Source organism: Thalassophryne amazonica, chromosome 21 (assembly GCF_902500255.1).
Source record: "Thalassophryne amazonica chromosome 21, fThaAma1.1, whole genome shotgun sequence".
NCBI classification, from domain to species: domain Eukaryota; kingdom Metazoa; phylum Chordata; class Actinopteri; order Batrachoidiformes; family Batrachoididae; genus Thalassophryne; species Thalassophryne amazonica.
In genome coordinates, this window is record NC_047123.1 from 12,834,927 (window position 1) to 12,847,990 (window position 13,064).

At 42.2% G+C, this 13,064-nt stretch overlaps 1 protein-coding gene across 1 annotated transcript in view; it reads right to left on the reverse strand.

Annotated features, from left to right (window-relative positions):
* Nucleotides 1–4,684: 4,684 nt before the first annotated feature.
* LOC117503563 (regulator of G-protein signaling 6-like) overlaps nt 4,685–13,064 on the reverse strand; it is a 168,519-nt gene continuing 160,139 nt past the window's right edge. The window contains exon 16 of the mRNA XM_034162823.1: nt 4,685–6,700. Coding sequence (XP_034018714.1) covers nt 6,650–6,700 — 51 coding nt within the window. The 3' untranslated portion in view covers nt 4,685–6,649. The remainder of the gene's footprint in view (nt 6,701–13,064) is intronic.

Sequence of the window (13,064 nt, forward strand, 5' to 3'; positions counted from 1 at the left end):
GCTGGGCTGATATTTTCAATCGCTGTATTTGGCTACAGCTCAAACTGTAAATCAAATCAAATCAATTTTATTTATATAGCACCAAATCACAACAACACTTGCCCCAAGGCGCTTTATATTGCAAGTTACGTAAACTGTACCACAGAACCACACTGTGTAAAAGTTCAGAGCACACAATTTATGTTCTGACACACATTATACGTTCAAAAACCACACGTTGGACTCATGTTACCAGAAGCAAAATGTAAACAGAAGCTTTTTTTTAAACTTAATTTACAAAAACTCTCGATGGGAATATGGAACCCGGGAGAGGTCACTTAAAGTGATATTTTTTGCTGGCCATGATAATTTGTGCGCACGTTTTCCTTTAACTGAGCACACAAATTAATATAACGTGCTCTCACATTAAAAAAACGCACACGTTTTCCTGGCCGTGATAATTCATGCACACGTTTTCCTTTAATTGAGCCCTCGAATTAATAAAACGTGCGCACATTTTCCTTTCGTTCAAAATGAACTTCATAATATGACCTAAACTGTCATCCTCATGACAGGAAGACACTTCGCCCTCAGCATCCTTTTTAATGTGCTTAAACTCCAGATGATGCCATGCTGGGCAGCTGGAGTTCTCTATATATCCTTGTGCGCCCAAACCATGATGATACACTCTGACCAGATCCATTTCTAATGGAAAAACGTATTACATTGTCTCCTGGTTTGTTGGCTAAAGGCCAACATTTATGTGTCAAGACAATATTGAATAACTGAGTGAACGTTTTACAAATTGTGGCCACGTTTAAGTAGATCGTGCCCTTGTTTTACTCAAACGATGCTTAAAACATGTGCACAATATCATAAAATGTGTGCACAATATAATAAAACCTGCGCACAATATAATAAAATGAGCGCACACTCTCCACATGCGAAACATTTTGCGATGACACTTCCAGGGCTCCGTAAAAATGCCTGTTTTTACGAATAAAAAAATGGAATATTTTACAAAAGCACATTTATCTGTAAACACCAACACACGACACACGTCACATTAACATGTTGGTTTACATAATGAATGACTCAACCAATCAGTGTTCAGCGGAGGCACATTTTACCCAGGATCCTTTGCGATCTGTCTGTGTTTGTTACAAAACTTTAGAATTAGTGCATTATTCAACATTAAAAGATATACGAGGTCTATTAGAAAAGTATCCGACCTTATTTTTTTTCAAAAACCATATGGATTTGAATCATGTGTGATTGTGTCAGACAAGCTTGAACCCACGTGCGCATGCGCGACTTTTTCCACGCCTGTCGGTTGCGTCATTTGCCTGTGAGCAGGCTTTGAGTGAGGAGTGGTCCAGCCCCCTCGGCGGATTTTCATCGTCAGGAAATGGCGGAATGATTTGGGCTTTTTTTCCATCAGAATTTTTTCAGAAACTGTTAGAGACTGGCACCTGGAAACCATTCGAAAAATGTATCTGGCTTTCGGTGAAAATTTTACGGGCTTCACAGAGAATAAGGACTGTTACTACGGCTTTAAGGATGGCTTTAAGGATGCTCGGCACGCCGCGCTCCATGCCGCCATCGAGAGCCACAAACCACCGGATCATTTTGAAACGGATGGCTCTGTGGAGCCGGACCGTCGTGTGCACTTTCTCTGGTTATCACAACAGCTGGACATCAACATTTTCTGGCAGATTTCACTTTTAACAAGAGATTTTGTCATGGAAAGCAGAGCGGAGGCTTCGCGCGTCACGACCGATTTGCTGATGGAGCAAGGCAAAGGAACACCTCCGTTTTGGTCTCACAGGATGGCTTTGAGATGGCGTTCAGACAGCTGTTGGTGGTTTTTCCTTCGAGTGATTATCCGAGAAATTGTGGATGTGCCTGGACATGCCAGAACATGTCCCGTGAGGCTTCATCGCAGCGTTGCTGTGCGCCATGCGCATACCGCGACGCGCGAAGCCTCCGCTCCTCTTTCCATGACAAAAACTCCTGTAACAGTGGAATGTGCTGTTCATTTCCAAACTGGACGCTGTGTTTTATCCGGGACGTCGTCTGACTAGCACAGGAATTGTGAAAAGACGTGGACATCAGCACTTTTTCGGCACATTGAGACAGACGTGCGGAGGAATTCCGCACGTCGCGGCGGTGCCGCATGGCGCAACGCAACGCCGTGATGAAGCCTCACGTCATTACAAAATCTCCTGTAACAGTGGAATGTGCTGCAAAAGTGCTGATGTCCACATTTTCTGTGATTTCTCTGGTAGTCACACGACATGCCGGATCAACACAGCCTTCACTTTGGAAATGATCTGGTCGTTTCAGCCTGTTGATGGCCGCTCAGAGCGCTGCGCGCCCTCCGCTGCTGTGGGCCACCTTTAATCCGGTTGTAATGGTCCTTAATCTGTGTGACGCCGATAGAATCTTCACCGAAAGCCATCTGAATTTTCCGAATGGTTTCCACCTGGCTGTCTCTCACAGTTTCAGAAAAAATTTTCATGGAGCAAAGCGGCAGTCGCTCAGCCATTTCCCTGACAATGAAAATCCGACGAGGGGGCTGGACCAGTGCTCACTCAAAGCCTGCCCATAGGCGAATGACGCAACCGACAGGCGTGAAAAAACTCACGCATGCGCACGAAGGTTCAAGCTTGGCTGATGCAAGCGCACGATTCAAATCCATATAGTTTTTGAAAAAAATAAAAAGGTCCATTACTTTTTGGACAGACCTCGCATAAGGTCCCACAGTTGACAGTGCATGTCAGAGTAGACCTTAGAGACAGGATTGTCTCAAGGCACAAAACTAGGGAAGGGTACAGAAACATTTCTGCTGCTTTGAAGGTCCCAATGATCACAATGGCCTCCATCGTCTGTAAATGGAAGAAGTTGAAATCCATCAGGACTCTTCCTAGAGCTGGCTGCCTGTCTAAACTGAGCGATTGGGGGAGAAGAGCCTTGGTCAGGGAGGTGACCAAGAACCCAATAGTCACTCTGTCAGAGCTCCACCATTCCTCTGTGGAGAGAGGAGAGCCTTCCAGAAGGACAACCATCTTTGCAGCAATCCACGAATCAGGTCTATATGGTAGAGTGGCCAGATGAAAGCCCCTCCTTAGTAAAGGACAGATGGCACCCGGAGTTCTCAAAAGACACCTGAAGGACTTTCAGATCACGAGAAACAAAATTCTCTGGTCTGATGATACAAAGCATGAATTCTTTGGTGTGAATGTCATGTTTGGAGGAAACCAAGCACTATCCCTACAGCGAAGCATGGTGGTGGCAGCATCATGCTGTGGGGATGTTATTCAGCAGCAGGAACTGGGACACTAGTTAGGATTGAGAGAAAGATGAATGCAGCAATGTACAGAGACATCCTGGATGAAACCCTGCTCCAGAGCACTCTTGATGTCAGACTGGAGTGACGGTTCATCTTTCAGCAGTACAATGACCCTAAGGACACAGACAAAGGAGTGTGTCCTTTGTCTGTGTCCTTCACAGAGTTGTCCTAAAGCCACTCAATTGAGTGGCTTTAGGACAACTCTGTGAATTTCCTTGAGTGGCCCAGCCAGAGCCCGGACCTGAACCCGATTGAACATCTCTGGAGAGATCTGAAAATGTCTGTGCACCGACGCTTCACATCCAACCTGATAGAACTTAATAGGTGCTGCAAAGAGGAATGCGCAAAACTTCCCAAAGATAGGTGCACCAAGATTGTTGCATCATAATCAAGAAGATTTGAGGCTGTAACTGCTACCAAAGGTGCATCAACAGTATTGAGCAAAGGCTGTGAATACTTATGTACATGTGATTTCTTTCGTTTTATTATTATTATTATTAATGTTGTCATTATGGCGTTCTGTGAGTAGAATGTTGTGAGCACTCTCTGGATGCACCATATATACTTTCATGACGTGACAAAAACATAATGTGACAAAATATAATTGTGGATAAGTTTATTAAACTGTCCAACAGATGTGCCAAAAATTCATCTAAGATACTATCCTAACCCATATGGAAAAGAAATAGAAAAAACTTACAAGAAGTTACATCAGTTCCAGTAATAAACTTTATATTTGACGTGTTGTGGTTATAAGTCTCAGTTTGATATTACACATATCTACTAAGGATTCTGTGTGTGGTTTTCTATCATATATTGTTCTTTTAAGTTCCCAATTTATATAAGTCACATATTGTACAAATTTACTAACGATCTTATATCTGGTTTGACGGTCACATGCATTACTTACAAGTTCCAGATAGAACAGATACAAACTTTATAACATTTATGTACAGTGGTCCATCGTTATAACGCAGTTCACCTTTCGTGGCCTCGCAGTTTCGTGGATTTTTTAGTCCAATTTTGCATGCTTTTTTTGTGTGTGTTTTTTTTTTTTTTTTTTTTTTTTTTTAACAGCGCATTGTGTTCTGCGTCCTCATCAAGCAGGCCGGTCGCAGCACCGCAAAGGCAGAGTACGCGCATTGTGTTCTGCGTGTCTGTTTATAAGAGTCTTCTCGCCCAGAAGAAAAAAGAGCGCCAACAACTACCCATAACTGTTTTTCACTCGGAAAAAGACACCTGTACCGTGGTGTCACTCAGTGGAAAAAGATGCTAGCAGAGCGGCGCCAGGACGAAATACTGGTCAGTCACTATTAATAATTTCTTATGTGTCCAACCTCGTAGGTTGATCGTTAAAATTAAATTCGTTAGTTCTAAGAGCCATCATAATTATTTATATATTTATTTGTAAAAATAAAGTAAGATGCATCTTATTTACTGTCTGATGTGCAACAGTGGAGCGATACGGAATGTTAAGACGATGCTCCTTTTTTTTCCTAGTATACCGCCCCAAACCACATTCCATCGACAGTTTCTTCTTTTGGCTCCAAGCCCCACACAGTCTACACTCAATCTGCTCTTGTATCACTCTCATATCCTGAGTTTTGCTTAATATTTCCCCAAATCTGCACAAACTACATCCAACTATTCACTGTTTTGGATCACAGTGTGTCCTTATGTGACAAATGACAGGCTGAGAGGATGCCTGACACCAGAAGAGGGTGTACTCACAATGTAGACTTCCAGACCAGTTGCTCTTTTGAATAAAAGATCTCATTATCTTTAATTTAGGCCAACACAGGTTATCAGTCAGCGGAGCAGGGGTACAGGCAGGGCTAGACATAAACAGTCATGCTCAAGCAACGTCAAGTCAATGATCCAACAGCACGAGCAAACACAGCTTTCAGCATTGAGGCAAAAAGGCACGGTCAAAAACACAGAGCAGGATTCAGAAACACAGCAAAAGCCAAACAGGACTGATACAACAGCGGGAATGTGTACAGAGACAACAAACTGGCAAAGGAGTTTAAATAAGCAGGTGGTGATTAGGTAACAAGTTGCGCGTGCTGGAGAACAATCTAGATAGGGGGTATGGCCGGTGGACATAGCGTTAGATAGATAGTGCAAGGTGCAAGATAGCGAGGAAGGGAATACATAAAGTGGAGTGATGAAAGAGACAAAGATACATGAGCAGGTGTAAAGAGCGTGAGTGAATGAAAACACAAAGAAGATAGAATCAAAGTGAGAGACAAGGGCAAGTGCAGCGGTGTGGAATGAAAACAAATGGAATGAAGAATAATGAGAACACAGATAAATCACAAACTGAAGGCAGAACAAAATACTAATAAGAAAAGGAACGAACTAAGCATACACATATGAACTGAGAAGTGAGTCATCAGAGACCAAAGTGAACTAAGAAAACAAAATGTCAAAATAAACTGCAACTAAAACAGAGACTAAGTGATAAACTGAAAGCAAAACCCAATATCACAGCATAACAGATAACTCCACATGAGAAAAGAACAAAATGAACAAGTGATAAACTAATGATAAACAACAAAAACACAGCCTGGCTGGACAAAATAACAACAGGACTGAATCACAGCTAAAGTATGAGAAGACATAAAGATACAAAAGTGGCAAAGCAAAACAGGACAAACAAACATGTGCCAAAAATAAAACCACTAATAAATCAAAGCCGGGGGAGACGGTGGGTAAAAGAAAGAGGAAAAAACAAAACCAAAACCATGCTGTCGGAGATCTGGCCGAAACCTGACAACAAAGGTGAATGTTTGTATAAAACTTACCCAACAGCCTACAGTACTAATGTTACCACCTATTAAACCCTGTTTCAGGCCCCGATGAGATTTTTGGAACACAAACAGCCAACTGTGTGTCACAAATCTGAAACGGGAGACTGGCTTCAGAAAACTGCAGCATGAATTCATGTCCCAGTTGAACATCAGTCAAGACATTCAAGCATTCCAGTATTTATATCTCTAAATGTGAAGCATATCTACTTCAGCTACTGTGCTTACATGAGTGTAAATAAAGACAAACGACAAAGCCTGACATTTTTGTTGGCACAGACTTTTAAACCGTCATTTACAATCTAACAGTGGCTGCACTGTCCTGATGTTAGGTCTGTGTGACTTATTGCATGCTGTTGGTCCTCGTTTGCTGATCTGTGGTGAGTTTTAGTCACGGTGGTGTGACACTGTAAACAGTCCGGTCTGGCCCCCTCACACACCACCCAAAAACTCCAGGGTCCAGCATCCCAGGGATGAGTAGCTCTGATTACGATTCACTCTCCAGTTGTCAGGATGAAGGCATGAGGCCCGTCAGCCGTTTGCCCGTCAAAGATTTGCCCTGAGAGCAGAAAGAGAGCAAAAGGAACAGAGGCTCTGACACTTGTTAAAAATGCAACTGAGATAAAATCTTTCAGAGTTTATAAAAGATAAACTCAGCCTGCAAAAATAAATAAATAAATAACAAAGTTTAAAAATCAGAAAATTAACTGATAACCCTGTAAATGAAATTAAAGCACTTTGTTTCTGATGCATCCTCAGATGATTAGATAAAACAAATACTGACCTGAAATGATATCATGACTTAATGAAAGCTGTGAACATAAAGGCATGAAGCAGGAGGGTTTATTTTCTTTAGGGGGGGGACCAGTCGCTCCAGCTGCATCATGGGATGGTATTGTGAAGTCTTGTTTGAGCACTATGGAGTTTTATAGAACATTCTGAGTAGTTGGACACCATACTGATTGTGACATACTGCTTTTTCCTACTATGTAGTAATGTCTTTCATAGTTAATTTTCTAGTAAATGCAATGGGGTGGTTAAACTTGTACATAAAAATATGGCTTTTAATTTGGTGAAACAGGTAAAGTATAAGGAGGGTAGAATGATCTGTTTACAGGCTAATATAAATGGAAAAAATATGATCCTATTATCTTTATGCACCAACGATAGGGGATCCAAACTTCTTTCATGAAGTAAATAAAACCTTGGGAGAAATGGAGGGTGATATAATTCTGGTAGGAGATTTTAACCAAGTTTGGGATGCATTTATAGATCGAAGTACTCTCACAGGCCCATCTTTGATTTTTTTCATTTGTAAAAAAAAAAAAAAAGGCATCTGTAAAACTGAAAATTCTGCTCAAGTCTGATACAGTGCACCGAATTGCGACCGTATGACATTTTGACCCAAAATATATAGAACACTGCCATCGACTGGATGGCAGTGTAAGTGTAAATAGCATCCAACTGTCTGGCATGGTATGGCTGCCTTGGCCTGAACACCACTCGGGTTCAGATCGGGGAGGCTGTGCTTCCCGTTCACCCCCCTCCAGGTCTAACTGCATAGCATATACATCTAAAAGAAAAGAGAGGATATGAGCAAAATAAAGGAATTGGCAGGAATTGGATTTGGCAGACAATTTCTCAAACCAGCTTTATTAAAACATTTGCAAACTTAAATTTGAACTTCAGGAAATATATAATAAAAAAGTAGAATATGCTCTGTTCAATCTGGGGCCATCCTTTGATGAGGAAGGTGAAAAAACAGGCAAGTTGTTGGCCAAACAGTTAAAGCAGCGTAACTTCTGCAATTTAATATCAGCTATTCAAAAAGGGAATACAACAGTAACTGACACTAAACAAATTAATGAGGTGTTACAAAAATATTATGAGGCACTTTGTACTCCTGATGTATACCCCAATCCTAAAGCACTGACTGATTTCTTTACTAATATTAATCTGTCTAAGCTACTGTAGAAGAATTTTTAGGTCCTTATTTGAACTATGATGAACTATCAAGTGTCCTGATCCGAACTGTATGTCCTCTGGTTGAACTAGCAGGTGTTCAACCCAAAAAAAGGGCTCTATTAGTCATTCAGTCTGTCAGGGGCTTTCCAAGGCCTTTTAGGTGCTTTCCCGCAGGCCACGTGCAGGGACCTCAGGCCAGCTGCACCTGTGGCTGAGGCCACGTGCGGGGGGCCTCAGGCCAGCTGCACCTGTGACTGAAGGTCTTTTAAAAAAATCAGTTGTAAATCCTTCACGTTTTAATGGGAGCGTTTGTCACATTGAAATAATGGCCTAACACCTGCTTAGGGTTCACTAGAGGACGCTTCCAATAGAAAACCATGTCTTGGGAATGAAATAAATAAAAAAGTCGAAGGAGGAGCGATGCCCGCGGGTCTCCAATAAATAGATGAGCGCGGTTGTCACTTATTCAGTCTCTCTAGAGGACTCAGTTTGTCTAAGCTCTGTGTCGAAGGCTTAAATAAACTTAAAAACTCTGTGCATTTTATCTTGCTTAAGGCTGAATTATTCTAAAGTGTTGTGTCCTTTTCTAGCATATCACTTGCAATTAGTTTGTGTTATCTAAAAGACGACATCCTGAGAAGACTAAAGACGACCCACGTCAGAACTTGGCGAGCCAGCTTCAGGAGGGTCCAGGGGCATTCCGGCAGCCTGGGGCAGTCCAGCTCATCCCTCCAGACCGTAAATAACAGTGATCACGACTAAAAGGTAAGCAGAAACCTTTTATAACTTCTGCACGATCTGGAGGAGTGAGTCGGGATTTCCGCCCAAGTTGACAGGTGATATTTTTTAATTGCCTCTTACCCAAAAGAACCTGGACTAAGAAAATTGATAAGAGACTAAAAAAGATAAGATTGAAAATTATCAGGCCTTGTAGATAAAATGCTCAGAAGGTGTGTGTGTTCCCGGGAAAAAGAATGTCTGTGTGAGTGAAAGGTCAGGAATGTTCATGAACTCTGGTGCGGAAAAGAGTGCGTGGAGAACTAACCTGGATGCTTGGGGAATAATTGGTGTTGAAATTCGTTACTAACGTGCCGGCTGATAGCATGCGCTGTAGGGGTTAATTTAGGGGAGTATACTGACAAATAGATACAAGGTAATACAAGGTTATTTAAAGAGTTTAACAGAGACTGAAGTGAAATAAGTGAGAAAAAGAGTTTAACAGAGAATACGTGCAGAGGAAGCACAAGATAAGCGCCTGAGGGGGCGCAGTAGAAATACCGTACGTGATAAAGAGATTTAAAGAGAAAAGTGCAAAGTAGCACAGCTGACAGTAAGTAAAAGAGCTCAATAAAGGACGTCATTTTTTAAGAAAAGAGAAAAACTATAAAAAAAAATAAAATAAATAGAGAGTTAGTGCAGAATACATGAGAATTAATGAAGCAGAAAATAGTGCAGTAAGGCACCAAATACACGCTTGTGGGGCGTGGGAGAAGAATAAGTAATTAAGTACACAGTAATATGAGTTTTTTATAAGAAAAGAAAAAGAGTATTTTCAGTGCAAAGGCACATTAAGCTCACGAGGAGCTCAGTAAGTGGAAAAAAAAAGTAGAAGAAAGTGCAGAAAGGCACAGGATATGCACGCGAGGCGCGGTAAGGCGTAGAAATAAATGAAATATTGTATGCTCAGAGAGGAGCTTGTGAAAAATAATATATTAAGCACAAGATACGCACGCGAGGCGCGGTAAAGCGTAGAAGTAAATGAAATATTGTACGCTCAAAGAGGGCTTGTTAAAAAATAATATATGAGTTGCTGGCAGCGCCGGAGAAGCTGTCTAACGTGAAGAAGAGATACATACTTAAACAGAACACATTGGTGTTAAGTGAATAAAAAGGTTGTTTAAAGCCGCGGAGTGAAAAGTGGCAGAAGTCTAGATAGAGATATATAGAAAGTTGTTTTTAATAATTTTTGTGTATAAAGCTTTTGAAGATTGGTGTGTGGGAGAGCGGGGAGTTGCAGGCAAAGCTGTGAGGGCTTGCAGGCTGGCTGACATACAAGATTAATGTGAAAGAGTACGAGGAGGAGGCGTTTAGACCCAACAGAAGGACTTGGGAGGTGCATGACAGGCAGAGAGGAAAGTGTGAAACAGAGACAGTGAAGAAAAAGACAGGAGAAAAGACTGCTATGTAAATACAGAGAAGGTAGATATTATTTCAAAGAAAGAAAACTAATAAACAAACATAGCAGAAAAAGACAAGAAGCAGAAAGTTAAAAAATTAGAAGGAAAATAGAAAGTCGGGAGCAAAGACATTAGGAAGTGTTAGGGTTGTAAGAGGATTAAATAAATAAAATTAGTTATAAATCAAAAGAGATAAAGCTTAGATTATAGTGAAAAAGCTGACAGACTGATCAATGCTTGGGACAGTCATTGATGGGAGACTTAAGTGATGATGAAATACTACTCCCAGAACATTACTTGACTGACGGAGACATCGAAACCCAGGGAATCAGGACACATTTTTGGCTGGAAAGGACCTATTTTGACAGTGTAGGAGCAGAACATTGGCAGGACGAACAAGAGATCAATCAGAAATTATGGCAGATTACTAAGGTAATCAATCTGAAGCAAAAGAAAGAACAATTCCCTCTAATTAATTGGGAGCTGCTGATAAGACGTCTGTGGCATCAGGGTTTAACCCCGTGGCTGGAGCTGCTTTGTGCTGATCCTAATAAAGAAATTAGCATACCATTAAATCATTTAATAACACTACCAACCGATCTAGGTGAAGAACTGTTTCCTAGGTTGACTCTGACTGTGGTCCCAAGGAAGGTTCGGTGGGAAACAGGTAAATTTTCATATTTAGTTAAAGAAAAAGAAGACGGGCATAACAGTTGGAAATTTAATCCTTTTAAGGGTTTAAAATACAAAACAGGTGTTACAGCCGGCAAGTTATTGGTCTGGATCAGGACAGCCCCTGAGGGACTACCAGAACACCATAGAAACACCTCACATAGTGTTTGTCAGGGTTACATGGGTAACTCTCAAGGTCAAGGTCGGGAAAGTACCCCGCTAGACTTAGTACTAAGAAAATATCCAGGAAAACGCACTAAGGCCAACCAATGTATGAGAAAGTGGCACAAAAGGTCACATGGGGGCAGGCAATGGCCTTTGGTGGGATCATTTGATCCGGTGATGTGTGAAGCAGTTGCGGTAGAAATACAGAAAAAAGAAATTAAAGATCAGCAGAAGAACGTAAATAACAACAAAAAACGCAATGAAGAAAAAGAAGTTTTGGCCTTGTTCAAGCAGGAAGCACAGAGGCTACAGCAGAAAAGAGAAAAAATGACAGAGGAAAGATCCAAAGACACTAAAGCCAGTGCACCGAGCTGGGAAGCAGAGCCACCCCCATATAAACGTCATGATATGGGAAAGACAGCTGGACAATTTGTATTAGGAACTCGTGAAGAGGACCAAGGCATGGATGTGGAGGGCAAATTCACACTGACACTAAAAGCTCGAGAGCCACAAGGAGACAGGTCCTCAGTCTGTCAAATGGATACATACAAGGTCTCCAAGTCCGAAAGTAAGTGGTCGCTCACCACGACCAGCAGGGGGGCCACAAATAACAGTGACACGGAGGCAGACGAGGATAAAGAGAGAGACCTGAAGTCTCCGCCTGCACATCGAGGTCCACTGAAAACCGTCCCCTCCCACCATAAGTCAGCCGACTGGACCTTCACAGGCTATAGAGGCTCCGAAGAGTGGCACAAGAGCTTCTGTGACACACTGGATCTGGCCAGAAGAGATAATGAAGAACTAGCTGAGCAGCTTCGGCTAGCAAAGGAAAGAATACAAAGACATAGGGACGCCGAGGAAAGAAGAATATTACAACAATCACATTATAGAGCCACCCACCCGAAAAATTTCTGGTGAGATCATCATTGAGAGTGCAAAAGAGGCCCGACTCAGGCAAAGACAACAATGTGTAGCCAAAGACATAGCGGCTTTAGAACAGGATATAACCAACTGGATAGACTGCCTGGAACCAGTCAGTCACACTCGATCTGGAAGACAATATGGAGCCCCCACAGAAGAAGAGGAGGACGAAGACCTCATATGCCCATTGGTGGTTAGAAATGGTCATCATGTGTATACCCCATGGAGCTGGACAGACATGGTGGGGCTGGCCAACAGGCTGCCAGACATCACCCAAGGAGCTGGGAGATGGATAACTGCCTTAGAAGAAGGCACTGCAGGGGTAACCTTGTCTTTAGGTGACATAAAAGCCTTGCTAATGCATGTAATGGGAAAACATGACACTGAAGAATTAGCAGGAAAGGTTGGACTAACACAAATGATGGGCACTAATCAACATGATGAAGTCCCCTTTAATCGCTATAGAAACTCCATGTGGGAAGGACTGAGAAGAAAGTACCCTGAGGTCTTGGATCCCTCTAAATTGGATGATGAGGAGTGGACACCTGAAGAGTGCCCAAAGAAGTTCCTGCACCGATTCCAGAAGAGATGGGCGGAGGAAACAGGAAATGCATGGAACCATTCTCCAGCAACTGAAATCCTGTTTAAAATAACTGTAAAAAAGGCTCTGCCAGATGAGGTTCAGAAAGCCCTAGATGGAGTCGTGGGACTATCAAAAATGAATTGGGCTTTATACTCTGAGCATATTTGTCACCATCTTGAAATCTACAAGAAAGAAAAACAAAAAGAAGAAGATGCAGCAAAATCCCTGACGAAAAAATTGGTGCAGATGCAGTTGGGAGAGCTAACCAAAGTCAAGAAAGAAAAAACAAAGACCCAGGCACCAATGATGACCCCTGTTCCTTCTGAGCCGGCAAGCACGGGCCTTACGGCAAACACTGCTGCCACCATACAGGCACCTGTGGTAACAGCCACACAGAGCCCCCAAGGAGCAGCAGGAAGCACTCCTACAGGAGAAGTCTC